We start from the raw sequence: 17,703 nt of genomic DNA, 5'->3' as shown, positions 1-17,703 counted from the left end.
TGAGCCAACTTCGGACGCTTAACTGCCTGGACCATTCATTCATTACTTTAGACAATCACTACTTTACATTCTGGGGACAGACAAAGTTCAGTTTGGAAAATTGGTATCCAGGATTGGGTTAATAAGATTTTACTTTTTAATTTTTTAATGTATATTTATTTTTGAGAGAGAGGGAGAGAGAGAGAGAGAGAGAGAGAGAGCGCATAAGTGGGCGAGGGGTAGAGGGAGGAGGGACAGTATCTGAAGCAGGTTCTGTGTGACAGCAGTGAGCCTGATGTGGGGCTCAAACTCAGGAACCATGAGATCATGATCTGAGTTGAAGTCAGACACTCAGCTGACTGAGCCAGCCAGGTGCCCCCAGACTTTCCTTTTTAAATTTGAACCGTAATTCAAAAATAGTGTCCTTGCACAGTGATTGTCAGCAGAGCCAGATGTTATACAAAAAAATAAGATCCAAAGTTTAATATTTTATTCTTCATAATTTATTTTTTTAAAAATTAATAGACCTTATGTTCTAGAGCAGCTTTAGCTTCACAGAAAACTGAGAAGAAAGCCCAGAGTTCCCACACACTCGCTTTCCTTTTGTACACAGTTTCCCTATTAACATCCTGTATTGTTATTATGTTTCTTTTTTTTTTTTTTTTTTTTTTTTTTTGAGAGAGAGGGTTCAAGTGAGTGAGGGGCAGAGAGAGAGGGAGAGAGAGAGAGAGAGGCAGGGCTCACACCTGATGCAGGACTCAAACTCACAAACTGTGAGATCATGACCTGAGCCAAAGTCAGATACTTAACTGACTGAGTCATCCAGGTGCCTTATTACATTTCCTTTTTCTTTTAAAAAATTTTTTAAGTTTATTTATTTTTCACAGAGAGAGAGAGACAGAGACAGAGACAGAGCACAAGCGGGGGAGGGGCAGAGAGAGAGGGAGACACAGAATCTGAAGCAGGCTCCAGGCTCTGAGCCATCAGCACAGAGCCCGATGCAAGGCTCGAACTCATGGACTGCAAGATCATGACCTGAGCTGAAGTCAGACGCTCAACCGACTGAGCCACGCAGGTGCCCCTACATTTCTTTTTTTAATCAGTTACTCACTACGTATTTATAAACATCTGTTGTATGTTCCACACCAGTTATTATGGGGGTAGAAATGAATAAATCATATTGACGCCCCTCAAATTGTTTATAATGTTGCATATCTACAATTTGGAGGCTCTTGTTCATTAAAAATTTTTTCTTGTGCACTTGATGCCTGCCTGATTCAGGGCTAAGGTTTAGTACAGTGCCTGGACATAGTAGACATTCAGTGAATATCTGTCGAATATATGAAAAACGACAACGAAAGATCCAGAAGTAGAAGACATCATCACTGTCCTTAAGAACTTGGGAAACAGCTGACACATATGACAGGGACTAGATAACATTTCAAAAGTAGAGAAAATAGTATTGGATCTTAGTAAAGGACACATTGGTATAGGCAAATAAGGCATAAAGCAATCAGTGACCGTCCCAGCTTCTTTACTGGGATTGTATTCCTCACCTTCTGGTCACTATTGTCTTTGGTGCCGTGGTCTTCACATTATTGTCATAACTCTGGCCACCATTATGTGTCTGAATACCAAACATTAAAAAGCAAACTTCCACATCCCCACAGTAAGGCCGGAGAAGTGTGTGTATGTGTGTGATTGCAGCAGGTTTAAAGTGCCCCTACCCCAATACATGCCCATTCCTTTGCTCACCAGGAGCAAAAGGACTTAGGCTGGGTAAAAGGGCACCACCTTAACCCTCACGGGGGCTGTGCAGCCAGGGCATCTCGCAGGACTGTAACTTCCCAGGGGCACGCAAAGCTTAAGAGGAGCGGTGAAGGGTCCAAGGCTGCTGGCACTTGGCCTTGAGGACGTAGCCTCTTGAGACCCGGGGAACAAGCTGATCCGAAGAAGAGAGCAGCGAGGGACAAATTCACTCAAGAGTCGTTAATTGTTCCTGGGACAGAGGTAGTTCTAATTTTTAGAATGTTTACATTATGTAGAGTTTTAAAATGGAGATAATAATGATAAGATGATATCACAGGAAATCAAAACGAAATCCTAACCCTAATAAAAATCCCAGTAAGTTATTTTTCAGATACTGACAAAATGAGTCCAAAGTTTATATGGAGAGGGAGGAGACACTGAACAGCCAATCCAATATTGAAGAAGAAGAACAAAGGCTTACTCCAAAGTCACAGTGTGGTGTTGGTGCAGGTGTAGACAGATAGGCCAATGGGACCGGACAGAGAGCCCAGACTAGTACAGTCAACAGATCTTTGACAAAGCAGCAAAGGTGATACCATGGAGAAAAGACAGTCTTTTCAATAAATGGTGCTGGGACAACTGGACATCCTTGTGCAAAAAGAAAACAAATAAATCAAGACACAGAGCCTTCAGAACAATAATCTAGAAGAAAGTCTAGGTGTCCTCAGGTGACCTCAGCTATAGCAATGACTTGTTAGACACAACACTAGGGATATGATACTTTCTTTTTTTTTTTTATTTAATTTTTTAATTTAATTCAAGGTAGTTTACATGCAGTGTTACATTAGTTGCAGGTGTGCAATATAGTGATTCAACAATTGTATACATCACCTGGTGCTCCTCACAACAAATTTACTCCTTAATCCCCATCACCTATTAAAGACCTGATTCTTGAAAGAATCGATAAGCTAGGCTTCATCAAAATGAGAACCCCCTGCTCTTTGAAAGGCAATGTCAAGACAATGATACAAGCCACAGACAGGCAGAAACTATGGGCAAAAACTCATCTGATAGAGGACGGTTATCCAAAATGTGCCAAGACCTCTTAAAATTCAATGATAAGAAAAGGAACGGTCTGATTAAAAAGGGGGCCAAAGACCTGAACAGACTTCCCCCCAAGGAAGAACACACATAGCAAGTAAGCAGATGAAAAGATGTTCAACATGATACGTCATTAGAAGACCTCACGTGAAAATGGCAGTGCTTTACCACTGCATACCGGTTAGAATGGCCAAAATCCAGAACACCTACATCACCAAATGCTGGTGTGGGTGGAGCCGCAAGAACTCTCACTCGCTGCCGGTGGGAATGCAAAATGGTGCCGCCAGTTTGGAAGATAGTTTGGTAGGTGTTTTTTTGTTTGTTTGTTTGTTTTTTTGTTTTTTAATAAAACTAAACATGCGCTTACCCTATGATTAAACACTCATGCTCCTTAATGCCCAAATGAATTGAAAACATATGTCCATCCAGAAGCTTGCCTCAGGTATTGGCGATGTTTATAGCAGCTTTGTTTGTAATTGCCAAATGCATAACCTGAACAGATAAACTGTGGCACACCCGATGGAATATCATGCTGCGGTAAAAAGACGTTAGCTATCAGGCCCTGAGACGACTGAATGCCTATTACTAAGTGAAAGACGGCTGATCTGAAAACGTTGCAGTCTGCAACTCTGACATTCTGGAAAGGAGCAGAAGTCTGGAGACAGCAGCAAGATTGGTGTTTGCTGGGCGTTAGTGGGAAGGGAGAGATGAATACTCCGAGCACAGGATTTTTAAGGCACTGAAACTATTCTGCACGATACCAAATGGTAAACACGTGTCATTATAACTTCATCCGAATGTACCACCCCAAGAGCGAACCCTAATGTGAACACTGGACTTTGGGTGAGAGTGATACATCAGTGTAAGCACGCTGATTGTAAGAGATGTACCACTGTGCTCTAGGATGTTGACGCGGCGGAGGTTTGGTGTGTGTTGGGGGCCCAGGGTGGTTGATACAGGAGAACACTCTAGTTTCTTCTGCTCAGTTTTTCCGTGAACTGAAAACTGTTCTAAAGTCCCAAATCCCAAATTCCCAGCACTCTGATTTCCTCCGGGCTACTTTCTTATTTGAAGACAGACCTTTTTTTATAGTTATAATGATGAACATTTCTATTTAAAAGCTATTAATTGTGTTTTTCAGATAACTATTGCTATTGCATCATAACTTCAATAATATCTTATTTAGTAAAGATAATGGAGGCAAAACCCTTGCTATCAATGGTTGAAACTATTGATAAAGACTAATGGGTTAATAGCAGGTATTTGGGAAATCTGTTTGCCACATCATTCAAATTGTAATAGCTATCACCTTAAATAACAGTCATATGGTTTTTGTTTGTTTTTCTGGTCATTTGTTTAAAAATAATTTTTTTTAATGTTTATTTATTTTTGAGACAGAGAGAGACATAGCATGAACGGGGGAGTGAGGTCAGAGAGAGGGAGGCACAGAATCTGAAGCAGGATCCAGGCTCCGAGCTGTCAGCACAGAGCCCGATGCGGGGCTCGAACTCACGGACTGTGAGATCATGACCTGAGCTGAAGTGGGATGCTCAACCGACTGAGCCACCTAGGCGCCCAGTCATTTGTTTTAATTAATGCAACATATAAATTTTCTCACTTAAAATCATAGTATGGTAGAAAGAGTGGAATAGGCCAGGTTAAAAGAGTAAGCTTCTTATTTTTACGTTTTTATTTAAAGTCCAGTTACTTAACATATAGTGTAATACCTGTTTCGGGTGACAGTATAGTGATTAAACACTTCTATACATCACCCAGTGCTCATCACGACAAGTGCCCTCCTTCATCCCCGTCACCTATTTCACCTACCCCCCACCTACCTCCCTTCTGGTAACCATCAGTTTGTTTTCTATAGTTGAGTCTGTTTCTGGGTTTGTTTCTCTCTCTCTTTCTCTATATTTTTTTCCTTTGGCTCATTTGTGTTGTTTCTGAAATTCTACATATGAGTGAAATCATGTGGTATTTGTCTTTCTCTGACTGGCTTATTTCACTTAGCATAATACATTCTAGTTCCATCCATGTTGTTGCAAAGGGCGAGATTTCATTCTTTTTTATAGCTGAGTAATATTCCACTGAATATACATACCACATCTTCTTTATCCATTAATCAATTGATGGAGACTTGGGCTGTTTCCATAGTCTGGCTATTTCTGCTATCAACATTGGGGTGCGTGTATCCCTTTGAATCAGCATTTTTATTCTTTGGGTAAATACTTAGAAGTGCAATTGCTGGATCATAGGGCATTTCTATTTTTTAACTTTAAAAAAAATGTTTATTTTTGAGACAGAGAGAGAGAGAGACAGAGTGTGAGCAGGGGAGGGGCAGAGAGAGAGGGAGACGCAGAATCTGAAGCAGGCTCCAGGCTCTACACTGTCAGTATGGAGCCTGATGCGGGGCTCGAACTCACGAACCATGAAATCATGGCCTGAGCTGAAGTCAGATGCTTAACTGACTGAGCCACCCAGGCACCCCTTTTCAATTTTTTGAGGAACCTCCATATTGTTCTTCAAAGCAGCTGTACCAGATTGCACTCCCACCAATAGTGCCAGAGGGTTCCCCTTTCTCCACATCTTTGTCAAAACCTGTTGTTTCTTGTGTTGGTGATTTTAGCCCTTCTGACACGTGTGAGGTGGTATCTCATTGTGGTTTTGATTTGTATTTTCCTGATGATGAGTGATGTTGAGCATCTTTTCATGTGTCTGTTGGCCATCTGGATGTCTTCTTTGGAGAAATGTCTATTTATGTCTTCTGTCCATTTTTTAATTGGATTATTCATTTTTGCGGTGTTGAGTTTTTAATTTTAATGTTGCCACCTGTTAGCGGTTCAGTTTTGTGCAAGTCTTTTTTCAGCCTGTCTGCATTTCAGTTTTCTCATCTATACAGGGCAATATAAATTTTCTATGTCTTCTAGTCCAATTAATGTTAGTCACGGTCCATATCAGCACTCACACCATTTTCACTTTTATGGCTAAGTCTTCAATCGCTACAGTGTCCACTGCAGTTTTCACCCCATCCCATGTACTCTGAATATCTTCGTCTGTCCTCTTATGTTAGCTAAATGCCACCGTCTCTAAAGGCCAGCCTGAGTTTCAGATCCTCTGGCCACCTCAGAGCTTACTTCTTGGAATCCCTGGTGTTTTGGGTCATAATCACCTCGTCTAGCAAGGAACATGTCTTAGGTGATCTCTATAACTCACTGTGTAGCCTAACCCATTAGTATTTGCTGACCTGTCAATATATATTCTATTAAGGTCTTATTATATGCCTAGCACAGTGTTGTTTGTTGCTGAGAACATTCTCAGAGGGCTGTCATTGAAGCCTCATATACTATCGTCTTTGAGGACGTAAGGGAGTTCAATAAATTTCTCTTGCTTGGTTATTCTGTGAGATCAGGATGTCCAGAGAGGCGGGTGACAGAGAAATGGTGTAAGCACTGGGCTTGCTCTGAGGAGTATTGGCCTCAGTTCCTGCTTCTCATGAGCTGTGAACATTGAAGAAAGGAACTAATGTCTTCATGAATACAAATGAAGAGGAGTAAACTCACACGTGAACACTTGGTGGGCTTTGGGTATGTAAACACACGCAGGGCTAATTTTTAAAAAGCAGAAAGTAGAGAATAGTTATTCCCAGAGACCGATGACTAGTCAATCTGGATATCAGGATATAACCCCAAATTTGGTTTGACGATGGGCAGAGCTGGTGTCTTTCTCCTGATCACGCTTCTTCTCTCATGGGTTTGCTCAAACCTCTGACACAAGAAGTCCTTACCTTTCACCCTCCTCTCCGACACTGAGTGTTCACTCTTCTCTGAGACCCCTCTCATGTAAGAAGAATCATAAAAAAAAAAAACCCTCTCATTTGAACATTAAGTGTCATGTAAAAAGCAAATTAACTGTTGTTTAATATCATGTTTGGAGGTGAAAAAACTTTTAAACCTTTTGTTCAGTCATTCCTTGCCAAAGGGCTGTCAAGTTAGGATGTAAATTCTAGACTTACGTGGATCCCCCAAAGGACTGTGAAAAGTGACTTTCTAATCCTTTTGCTGTGTTTTTGATGGCAAACTTTGTTTTTGCAGGATAGGAGGTGACTGATGGTCTTACTATTATCTCTTCATGACTTTGCAATATTTACTTGCCTTCCTCATTTTTATGAGCAATGGTGCTAACTTTGGCCCCTCTCCTGGTTCCACAGGTACCCCACATCCTCCAGAAAAAGGTGGGGGGCGCTCTGCTGCGCTGTATGCTTAGTTGGAGTAAATTCCAGTTCTAGGATCCCGTGTCTCCCTACTTTAATTTTCCAATTGATCACATAGTTGCCAGCATTTATGAAACATATTCAATCAAAGACACTCCAAAAGTCTAATGTTATCCTATAAATGAGATGCAAAGACTTTGCACTCGCTGGTGATCCTATCACCTGGAGCTTCGGGCCTTGGGCAGAATAGTCTGGGAGACAGAAGGCATGCTGAAATAGGCCAAAGGTCTCATCTCTAGGCCTAACCTCCCAAGGAGTATGAATCCTGAAAGGGATTTCAGTGTTTAAGATATAAATCCTCATTTGAGTTGGGCAGGGCAAGGAAAAGTCTGGTGAAGTTCTTGGGCAGGTAAATAGAAAAAAAAAAAGAGTTTGACACATTACAAATGGCCCCATATTTGTTATCTCCAGACTGTATGGAACATACGAGTCCTGGTCTCAAGTGAGATGGTGCCTGTGAAAAGTCTAGATACACTTACGATGTTGCTTTGCACAAAAGTGATTAAGGCGCGAGCAGGGGCATTTCCACTTTCTTTTGGAAATAGGCTGATACTTGGTTTTCCAAGGAAGTACTGAAAAAAATCACAAGTGAAAAAAAAAAAAGAAACTTTACTGAATGTTCTTATACTTACTGCTATATTATAGTGGTGTTTTTTCTTTTTTATAACTAAGTACTTGGTGGGGTGAGAGGGGGAGGGTGCTACAATACTTCCGGTGCTCAGAGCCTCTAAAGGTCTCGCTCCAGTGCTTGGTAGGAGCATAAATCATAATTGTCATTGCCGACTCGTTCCCAAATTTATTCAGCCACAGTTCCTCGGGGCTGTTGGAGAAGTACTGTGATGCTATTCAGAAATACACTCAAATCCATCCCCATGATGAGGTTATTATAGTTTCTACTGTGTGATCCAGCGATACGCATTAGGGAAGTGGTACGCATCCACCCCACGGGTCACGAGGTGTTAAAACACATTCTCCTTATTAAATGAGAGGTTAGGTGAGCGTGGTGACAAGGCACAGTGCCGTCTAGACCCATGTCATTTCTTCTGATCACATCTCAGCAATTCCCGGCCACACCACTAGCCACAGTTCTTAGGGCCAGCAATATGGCTTCAAGTATAAGGTAAATGGTGTTCCACATTCAAAGAAGATATTCTCTAGAGCCCCCCACCTCAGCTCCTCCTGCCACCCCCCCAGAATAGTACTTTTGCTGATGCTGATGCAGGGTGCTCTGGAAAGTTAACGAAATGGCACAGGAGGCTGTGCGGAACAGACATGCTGCGGGGGTGGCTTTGGTCATGGATTTCAGAAGGAACGGATCTCTGCGGCTTACCCTTGGTGAAAAAGGGGGAGTGGAAAAGCTTTTCATGGGAGACAGGTACCGATGGATAGACTCAGCTCGCTAAACGTCTTCCCTTGGGATTATCCAATTCAATGTTCCTCAAACCTGAACAATGTATAGACATAGTTTATAGGAAAAAATTTTTTGCAGCCTCTCAGGGTAATTGATTATATGGACATCATTAAAATATGTACAAACGTAAAACTAGGTTTATGCTTCTTACGCTTATAGTTCTTTTGCAACGATAAAGCCGAACCAGATTTAGAAATGAAATCACACATAACTATAAACTCAACAAAATAAATTAAAAACATTATTTTACTGTGTCAAATGATGTAGTTGGTTGAAACTAACCACTAGTGTGGGTGGGTGGGTAAAGATAGAGTGGAACCAGGTGGCCTCAGGACCTGCTCTATGTTTAATCTCGGTTATTTATTTATTTATTTATTTGATAAAAAAATTTTTTTTAAATGTTTATATATTTTTGAGAGAGAGAGAGAAGCACAGTGTGAGTAGGGGAGGGGCAGAGAGAGAGAGGGAGGCACAGAATCTGAAGCAGGTCCTAGGCTCTGAGCTGTCAGCACAGAGCTCAACGTGGGGCTCCAACTCACAAACCATGAGATCATGACCTGAGCCGAAGGTGGACGCTTAACTGACTGAGCCACCCAGGCACTCCTATTTAACTTTTTAAAGTTTATTTATTTTTGAGAGAGACAGAGACCCCACGAGTAGGGGACAGGCAGAGAAAGAGGGAAAGAGAGAATCTCAAGCAGGCCCCACACTGTCAGGACAGAGCCCCCCGATTGGAGGCTCGAACTCACAAAACTGTGAGATCATGACCTGAGCCAAAACCAAAAGTCACCCACTGAGCCACCCAGGCGCCCCTAATCTGGGTCTGTTATTTAAGTGTAATTAATATGCACGCAGAAAATGCCCATTGGTATAAGTATGTTAAACAAAGTGTTAATAATAGCCTCAAAGGTTTATAAGTCCAGGAAAATCGAATCTCATACTTCACCAAACTTGGCGAGTAGGAAATGGTCAAATGTCAGTTTTAATGAGGTATCGTTTGATAATTTGCTAACTTGTCTATTCACTTGAAGATCAAGTTTAGCGTTGCGGCGGCATTGAAATAGCTCCAGATGAGTATCTCGTGCAGTTACTACCAGAGTTAGAGACAGAACCATCCCGCTTTGTGTATTTCTGCCTCAGGTTTCTGCTTAGGAACCGGTAGGTGTTGGGATGTGGGGAGTCAGAGTCCGCCCCACACATCTGCTCACAGCACGAACGTGGCACTGACGTCTGTGGTGAGCGGACTGAACAGGCCAAGCCATTCCATGACTCGGCTCTCCCACCGTGTCCCATTTGTGATTGGCTCTTGACTTGATCTGGCTCCCATCTGGCATCCGTGCAGTCAGGGACACAAATGAAAAGGCAGCCAATGAAAGTGCATGGCAGTATCGGGTCCCCATGAGTATTGTATGAAGAGTTTCAAATGATAGAATCGTAGATACAAAATTTTAAAAATTCTCCAAATCTTGTGGGCTGCAAGAATACACTTACACTTGGGAGACCCTGCTTTAAAACTAAGTTCAGACTCAAGTTTTCTCAGGAAAGACTTTCTGATCCGCCCTCTCTCTTTTAAATGTCTATTTATTTTTATTTATTTATTCTTGGGAGGAAGAGAGAGGGAGAGTGCTCTCTCTCTCTTAAATCTTTTAATAATTAAATGACCAGGGGGCGCCTGGGTAGATCAGTTGGTTGAGCTCCTCTGACTCTTGACTTCAGCTCAGGTCATGATCTCACAGTTGGTGAGTTTGAGCCCCACATTGGGCTCTGCGCTGACAGCACGGGGCCTGCTTGGGATTCTCTCTCTCTCTTTCTCTCTCTCTCTCTCTCTCTCTCTCCTCCCCTCCTCTGCTTTTTCTCTCTCTTCCTCAAATTCAATAAACTTTAGAGAAAAATAGAGAAAATATAATTAAACGGTCGTGATGAATTCAGTGATGTTTATTGTGTCCTAAGATTTATGTGAAGCCCTTTTTATAAATATGATCTCACTGAAACCTAATGATAGCTGTGTGAGGTTGGTATTTTTCCTATTTTATATAGAAGGACACACGGCGTGAATCACACAGCAGGTCGGTGGCAGAGTCAGAATTTGCATGTAGGTCTTTCTCATCAGCACACCTGACTTTGTACCACTACTCTGTTCCTGTCTGTGCGTCTCAGTTACATACCATGAACTCCCCTCGCATCGTAAGCAGGCACCACTGTTTATAATGAGCTCCTTCTAAGCCTGTCTTTTCCACTGGCCAGTGGGTCTCAAACTTGAGTCTGTCAGAATCACCTGGAGAGATTTTTTAAAAATGCAGATTCCAGGCTCCACCACAGACTTAGTGAATAAGACATGTTCGGGGCGCCTGGGTGGCTCAGTCGGTTAAGCGTCTGACTTCGGTTCAGGTCACGATCTCGCAGTCCATGAGTTCGAGCCCCGCGTCGAGCTCTGTGCCGACAGCTCGGAGCCTGGAGCCCGCTTCGGATTCTGTGTCTCCCTCTCCCTCTGCCCCTCCCCCGCTCATGCTCTCTCTCTGTCTCTCAAAAATGAATAAACTTAAAAAAATTTTTTTTAAAGAAATTTTCTGTAGTGTCCAGGGAAACCTGTATTTTTTTTTTTTAAATCACTTCCCTCAGGTGATTTTGTTGCAGGTGTATACCTTTGATGCATTTTGAGCAAAAGTGTTTTTGACTGTGGGTGCCTCATGGCTTCTAACCACCTCTGCATCTCAAGGACTTGCTTGCTAAACGCGTGTTGAATAATTCAAAGAATGAATGAAGAAACAATTGTCGACAGAAAACACGTTCTTGAGAAGAACACTCTTTTGGCCAGACCTTTGGAAAATTTAGAGATACGTGCTTAAATATCATGTAATATACTCAGTCTAGACTCTCCTCTGGGGGCTGCCCGTGGCAAGAAGCCTGCGAGAAGGTAGCAGAAAGCACAACTAAGTCTTGAAAAAAAAGAACAAAAACCCGCCGGGTCCTCCGGGATGGGACACAATCTGTCTTCTTCCGGTTGAAGAAAACAAAGATCAATCGAATTAGAAAAGCTTAAATGCCTTTGAGGGCCAGAATAAGGTTAGTTTCCCTAGCGTGTTATAGGCGTGAAGTTTTCTGCTTAACTTACAGTTCTGAGGTCAAATGTGGATTAATTCCTTTATTCAGCAAGAGGGTTTTTTTTGAATGCTTCCTAAGTGCCTTGAATGTCTTAAGGCATAGTCTTTTTTTTTTTTTTTCTTCCTGAGTTTATTCCCCAGCAGAAAATTCAGGAAACAGTAAAGCTGTGCAAATGCACGTGGGGCTAGGTGGCCAGTGTCTACAAGCGCGAGAAGTCGCGGAAGGGTTTGTACAGCCAGGGTCTGGAGCTGGGAGCTGCATGAGCCCGGACAGGATTGGATGGGCAAGAGGCAAACAACAGCAAAGGTGGAGCCTTGGCAGTCAGACTGCTTATGGCCCGCCGGCTCAGCTGACACAGAGGACGTGAGCCCGGCGTGGTGGAAGTTGCACGGGGAAGCACCGAGAAAGGACATTGCGTAGCTGTGCTTTCTTACGTTAAGGGGAGCTTTGGATGCTGTGGAGTTCAGAATGTTCTTTTGTGTCTTGAAGCAGGTGAAGGATTGTTTTAAGAAAATGAGTGTCCCTGTAGGGGGTAAGGTAAATGGCAGGGGAGAGGGGGTTGGGCCAGGAGACTTATTAGAAGGCTGTGGTCAGTGTTCCAGATGTGGTTGGGTTTGGGCCAAAGTGGTGAAGTGAGCCAGGAGAAGCCTGAGCAGCTGTGGAAGTACCTAGAAGGACACGAGGAGAGAGCATGGCTGGTAATGGTGCCCAAAGCCCAGTGACGCCCGGTGCTAGCGACGTGTGGCCGTGAGCACCCAAAGAGCCCATTTTCCCACAAGAAGTCTTGGTTGGAGATCAGTGTCCGACGCTTGTGGCCAGGACCCCAAATTTCCCAAATAGCTGTTTCAGCCTTTGTGGCTGGCAGAGCAGATGTCTCTCAGACTGGGATGTTTGTCGTTTCTCTCTCCTTCTCTGGCTCTCGTCGCTTCCCCACCTGGTTCCCACACTGAGGACCTGTCAGTCTTGACACGTCTGCTTGGGACCAACAAAGGAAATCTTGCTAATTAGACAAAGGTGGTGTCTCCCAAAGTGCGATCCCTGGAAACCTGCGGGGTTTTGAATGGATAACAGCAGGAGCAGGGCAAGAGCCTGTGTTCCGTGGTCAAATAAGTTTGAGAAATATTCTTAGAGAGTGACCCAGGTTTCTTTGTTGCAGGAGTCGCCGAGGTCTTTAATATGGTCATAAGCATCTCAGCTGTTCAAGAGAGGGGTAGCTTATAGCACTCCACAAACTTTCGGGACCATGGAGCTCATTTTTAAAGAAGTGTCTTAGGGGCGCCTGGGTGGCTCAGTCGGTCAAGCGTCCGACTTCGGCTCAGGTCATGATCTCGCGGTCTGTGAGTTCGAGCCCCGCGTCGGGCTCTGTGCTGACGGCTCAGAGCCTCAAGCCTGCTTCCGATTCTGTGTCCCCCCCACCGCCCTTCCCCTGCTCATGCTCTGTGTCTCTGTCTCTCAATAATAAATAAACGTTAAAAAATTAAAAAAAAATAAAGAAGTGTCTTTATGGGAAAGGACTTCATGGCAGAAAATAAAGAAGTGTCTTAAGGGGAGAGGGCTTCATTTGGAGAAATTGGAGAGTAGGGAGTTTGTCTTTAGAATAAGACTCCTGCACTAAAGGTTGGCAGTGAAATGGAAAGAAACAGGAGACTGGAATTTTGGTCTGATTCTCCTGGCTTATCTGGTCACTGAACTTCTCTGGGTCTGTTGCCACAGAGGTCACACTAATAGTAGATGTACTCGTAAGTTCTTTCAACCATAGGAATCTATAATCATGTGCACATTCAGAAAAAGAACATCAGCTGTGAATTTTCTACTCTGTAATAAGCCGGGTGGCAGAGACAGTGGTGGGGGACCTCGGGGCCGAGGGGCGGTGACGACGAGATGAGTAAGATATGGTTTGAACCCTGAGCTGATTGTGTGGTCGGGCACAGTTACAGTGCTGGGCTAATGTAGCAGACAGAGATCAATGAAGTTTCTGGTTTGTTCTCAGGCTCCTGTGAATCCAGCCGTATCGTACGGTGCACCTGCAAGGTTAAGTGGCTAAGTCAATGCTCATCCCCAGCGATCACTTAACCATCTCGTTTCAGTTTTGCTACTAAGCAGTTGTGAGGCCTTCGATAAATCAGCCCTCTGGGCTTGGGTTTTCTTCCTCTGCGAGATAAAGGAGTTGGGTTAGATTAAGGGCTGCGGGTGTTGTGTGACGAGGAGCTATTTTTGAGTGAAGTTTTTAAGTCCCGGGACTTACCTGGAGATGTTCTTCCTCCAGCCACTCAAGGCAGACAGGCCCCAAGGCTTTGTCTTCATTGTCTTTCTTTTCCTTATTCCCAGATCATTTTTTAAATTTCCAGATCATTTCATCCGCCTCAGACTTCTCTTACTGCTTTTATGTATTTGATGTTTCAATAGGCATCTGTTGCCCCAAACTCCCTTGAATGGCAGACCCAAGTTTCCGTCTGCTCAGCGTGTTTACCTGTTTCCAGCTTTAAAAATATATATATTTTTATTTATCTTATTTTGAGAGAGAGAGCGAGCGAAAGTGAGGGGCACAGACAAAGAGAGAGAGAGAATCCCCTGGGTAGCTCAGTACAAGTCTTTTTGCCCCAGTGAATAAACCCCAAGTATAATACTTGGTAAGTCCCAGCAATACAGTGAAAATTTGGATCTTTTCTCAAATGTTGAATACTTCAGTTGCCTGCCTTCTTAGGGAACTAGAAGGCAGAAGAGAGCTGGACTAATATAGGCGACGTCTGTTCTTGCCATGTGGCCACTTTATTCCCATTAAGTTCCGTGTCCTTCACTGGAGACAGTGGCAACTTAGAGTAGCGGTTCAGCAACCCACCCGGACGCTGTGGCACCACACAGAGTTACACACTGTTTTACCATCTAATGGAGGAAAGAGACCGGCAGAAAAGACAGAAATGACGTAATGACACATGCTAGAATGCAAGCACCCCAACATGTGGAGCAGAAAACCCTAGGTGAGGGGTAGAGTGCGCTCATACTTAATTTAAAAAAAACATTAGCAAAAACTGTACATCCATATATTTACATTTATGTGTCCATAGTTCTAGAAGACTGCTCAGGTAACTGATAACTAGCGGCGTTGAAGAATGGGGGCGATAGTCTGAGGGGGAAGTGAGACCTACTTTGATCATAAGCTATCTGGACAGCCCTGGTAGCTCTGGAGACACTCCCAGGGGATCTGTGAGAGCAAAACTATTTCCACAATAATCCTAGGATGTTTGGCTTTGTTTCGCTCTCCTCCCACGATTATACGGTAGAATTTTCGAGAGGATGCATGATATCTGATATTGCAACAAATTGAATTCAGAAGTGGATATGAGAATCTGTGTTCAATTAAGCCAGATATTGAAGAGATTTTATTTATTTTGAGAGTGGGGAGAGGGCAGAGAGAGGGGGAGACAGAGACAGAGACAGAGACAGAGAGGGAGAGAGAGAGAATCCCAAGCAGGTTCCACGCCCAGCATGGAGCCCGACACAGGACTCAATCCCATAACCCTGTGATCATGACCTGAGCCGAAATCAAGAGTTGGATGCTCAACTGACTGAGCCCTCCAGGTGCCCCTCAATGAGTTTTTTTTTAATGTAAACTAATGCCACTGTTCTCACTAAGAATTTTTTTTGAAAATAGCTATTGTTATTTAAAAAAATTATGTTAACACATAATCATAATAATTTAACAATAATTTTTAAGAACTTAAACATTAATAATAAAATTGAGTAATTATTATCTTAAATAAATAGTAAATGTAACATTCTGTTTAAATTTCTAGATTGATAGATATCAATAGGTGTAGCCCTCCTAAACAGACTCTCTTTGAGATCCCTTCAGTGCCTGGGGTACTTGGGAGGTATCAAGTTGGAAAGAAAGTGCGAGTGATGCAAAAGTTTGTAATGCTGGGGCGCTGGGTGGTTCAGTCGGTTGAGTGTCCACCTTCGGCTCGGGTCATGATCTCACGGTTCGTGAGTTTGAGTCCCGCGTCCGGCTCTGTGCTGACAGCTCAGAGCCTGGAGCCTGCTTCGGATTCTGTGTCTCCCTCTCTCTCTGCTCTTCCCCTGCTCACACGCTGTCTCTCTCTCTCAAAAATAAAGATTAAAAATAAATAAATAAATAAAAAGTTTGTAATGCAACATTGCTCTCCCCCCCCCCCCCCATAAAGGGATATCTACAAGTGGTCTGGGGTTCAGTGCTCTAGAAAGTTCCAAGTCCTGTGGCTTGAAGCAAAGACGTTGTGACAACTGAAGACACACAGAAGCCAGCTGTCGTCGAGGACTTCGTTCCTCAGAGAATGTTCTGCACCCATGGATGTAAGTAAGGCCAGTCACTGAAGCTGTCACTCCATGAGGCCGGGGGTGAGGGTAGGAGGGGAAACCACCTGCTGCCAGTGTGGCCTCCCTGGAGCCCCTCACTTACCTGGCTGGTGTCACAGGGAATGTGGAGCACGCGGTTTCTGTGCCGAGAGCTGGTGTCAGCAGAGACCATGTGTTGGATTGTATAGGAAAGCTGATGTTGGATGTCAGCTCACTCCTCAGTCTTCACTGATCCAGATGTGGCTTGTGCCAGGTTCGCGGCTGATCCTGGGGTGTCTTCCCCAACTCTGAGTGGCCCAGGGTATCTTGGTCTTCCCTGTCCCGACAGGACGCACTGGAATCTTGGGGTTCCTATGTCGATCCGGGTCTCTCCCAACACTCCGATTACATTCATTTATTTATTTTTTTGTAAGTTGCCTTCTTCCAGCAATAATTTGAGGTGGCTTAGAGAAAAATAATAATTCAGAGAGCTACTAAAATCAGGGTCATTGAATCAGAGTCCCATAATAAGCTTTGGAGGAGCTAAATGTATGAGAAAAGCTGGCCTGGGGTACTTACTGTAGATAAATGCAACCCTTAGCCCTGGGACGCAAGGCAGAAAGAGATGTGTGGGACATCTCAGAGCATCCACGAGCAAACTAGGAAGCATTCACCCACCTCAAGGTGTCTGCTCTGGGTGAATCTTGGTCTCCATGGGACTTCTCAGTTCATCCTTTAGCGGACTCAGATCCCATTAATGAATCTAAAATTCTAGTAATTCCATGAGTCTGAGACCTTTTCAGCCTGGAGCTCACCAAAGGCACAAGCCATGTCTCCTTCACGCCGGCATCTCTGGCCTCCAGCACGGGGTCTGGCTCACAGAAGATGCTCGGGGAGAACCTGCTGACTTCCATCCATATGGCTTCTGTAGAACTCGCTGAATGAATGGATGGCTGAGTAAATAATATGGACCCGTGAGTCCTTGGGAGTGAAGGATGAGGGCAGGAGGGACAAGTGGTATTTTCTCACATTTTCCAGGAGATTTCTTCTCATTGTCAGGATGCTCATTGGATTATACACTCCTTGCCATTTATTATGTAAGGACTAAACCTCTTCCCCATTTCTCCTTCACCTCCTTGTGGTGAGAAAATATCTTGGGTCCGTTTCTTCCCACAGATCGCCTTGAAACTAATGTATTTCCTTCCTTCCTCCCTTCCTTCCTTCCTTCCTTCCTTCCTTCCTTCCTTCCTTCCTCCCTCCCTCCCTCCCTCCCTTCCTCCCTTCCAATAGACTTCAAGTAGACTCTTGATACTGGAAAAGCTAAAAGGTCTTCACTGGAGCCTTCATGATGTGCAGTTGAGAATGAATAATTCATAGCTACATTTAACCACTAACCAGAAGTTATTGCAGATTTTCTCTATTACACGAGATTCCTCAAACATGATTCATCTGTGGATCATTCCGCTTTACCTTTCAGAAGCTATCACTGTGGACTTTTCTTCCCCTGCCACCCGATCTTAAGTGACTGTTTCCAGAAATTACTATTTCAGTATCCACGGCGTATGCAACCTACAGCCTTGTCTTGTGAAGCCCCATCCGGCTGCCTCCCCCCATCTCCACTATCATGTTACACCGAGAACTATTTCAAGTCCTGCTCCCCCAAGACAGAATCCTTCTGGTCTTTTCCGGTGACCAACGTCGGCTTCCTCCTTTTCTGAGAATGACGACATTTAAGTATTTCATTCTGTCCAGAGACTTCAGTCTCAGTTTCCTGTGT

At 43.8% G+C, this 17,703-nt stretch overlaps 1 protein-coding gene across 4 annotated transcripts in view; it reads left to right on the top strand.

Moving 5' to 3' along the window:
* Positions 1-17,703, top strand: part of DDR2 (discoidin domain receptor tyrosine kinase 2) — a 154,590-nt gene that overhangs the window by 8,683 nt on the left and 128,204 nt on the right. For 3 of the 4 annotated variants that reach the window (XM_078440903.2, XM_060644447.3, XM_078440902.2), the window contains exon 2: positions 15,797-15,944. The exons of the other annotated variant lie outside the window; for it this stretch is intronic. In XM_078440903.2, the coding sequence (XP_078297029.1) occupies positions 15,939-15,944 (6 nt within the window). In that variant the 5' untranslated portion in view covers positions 15,797-15,938. The remainder of the gene's footprint in view (positions 1-15,796; positions 15,945-17,703) is intronic. 4 annotated transcript variants of the gene reach the window in all.

Source organism: Panthera onca, chromosome F1 (genome assembly GCF_046562875.1).
Source record: "Panthera onca isolate mPanOnc1 chromosome F1, mPanOnc1 haplotype 2, whole genome shotgun sequence".
In the NCBI taxonomy this organism is placed as follows: Eukaryota; Metazoa; Chordata; class Mammalia; order Carnivora; family Felidae; genus Panthera; species Panthera onca.
This window is presented reverse-complemented; position numbering and strand designations above follow the sequence as displayed.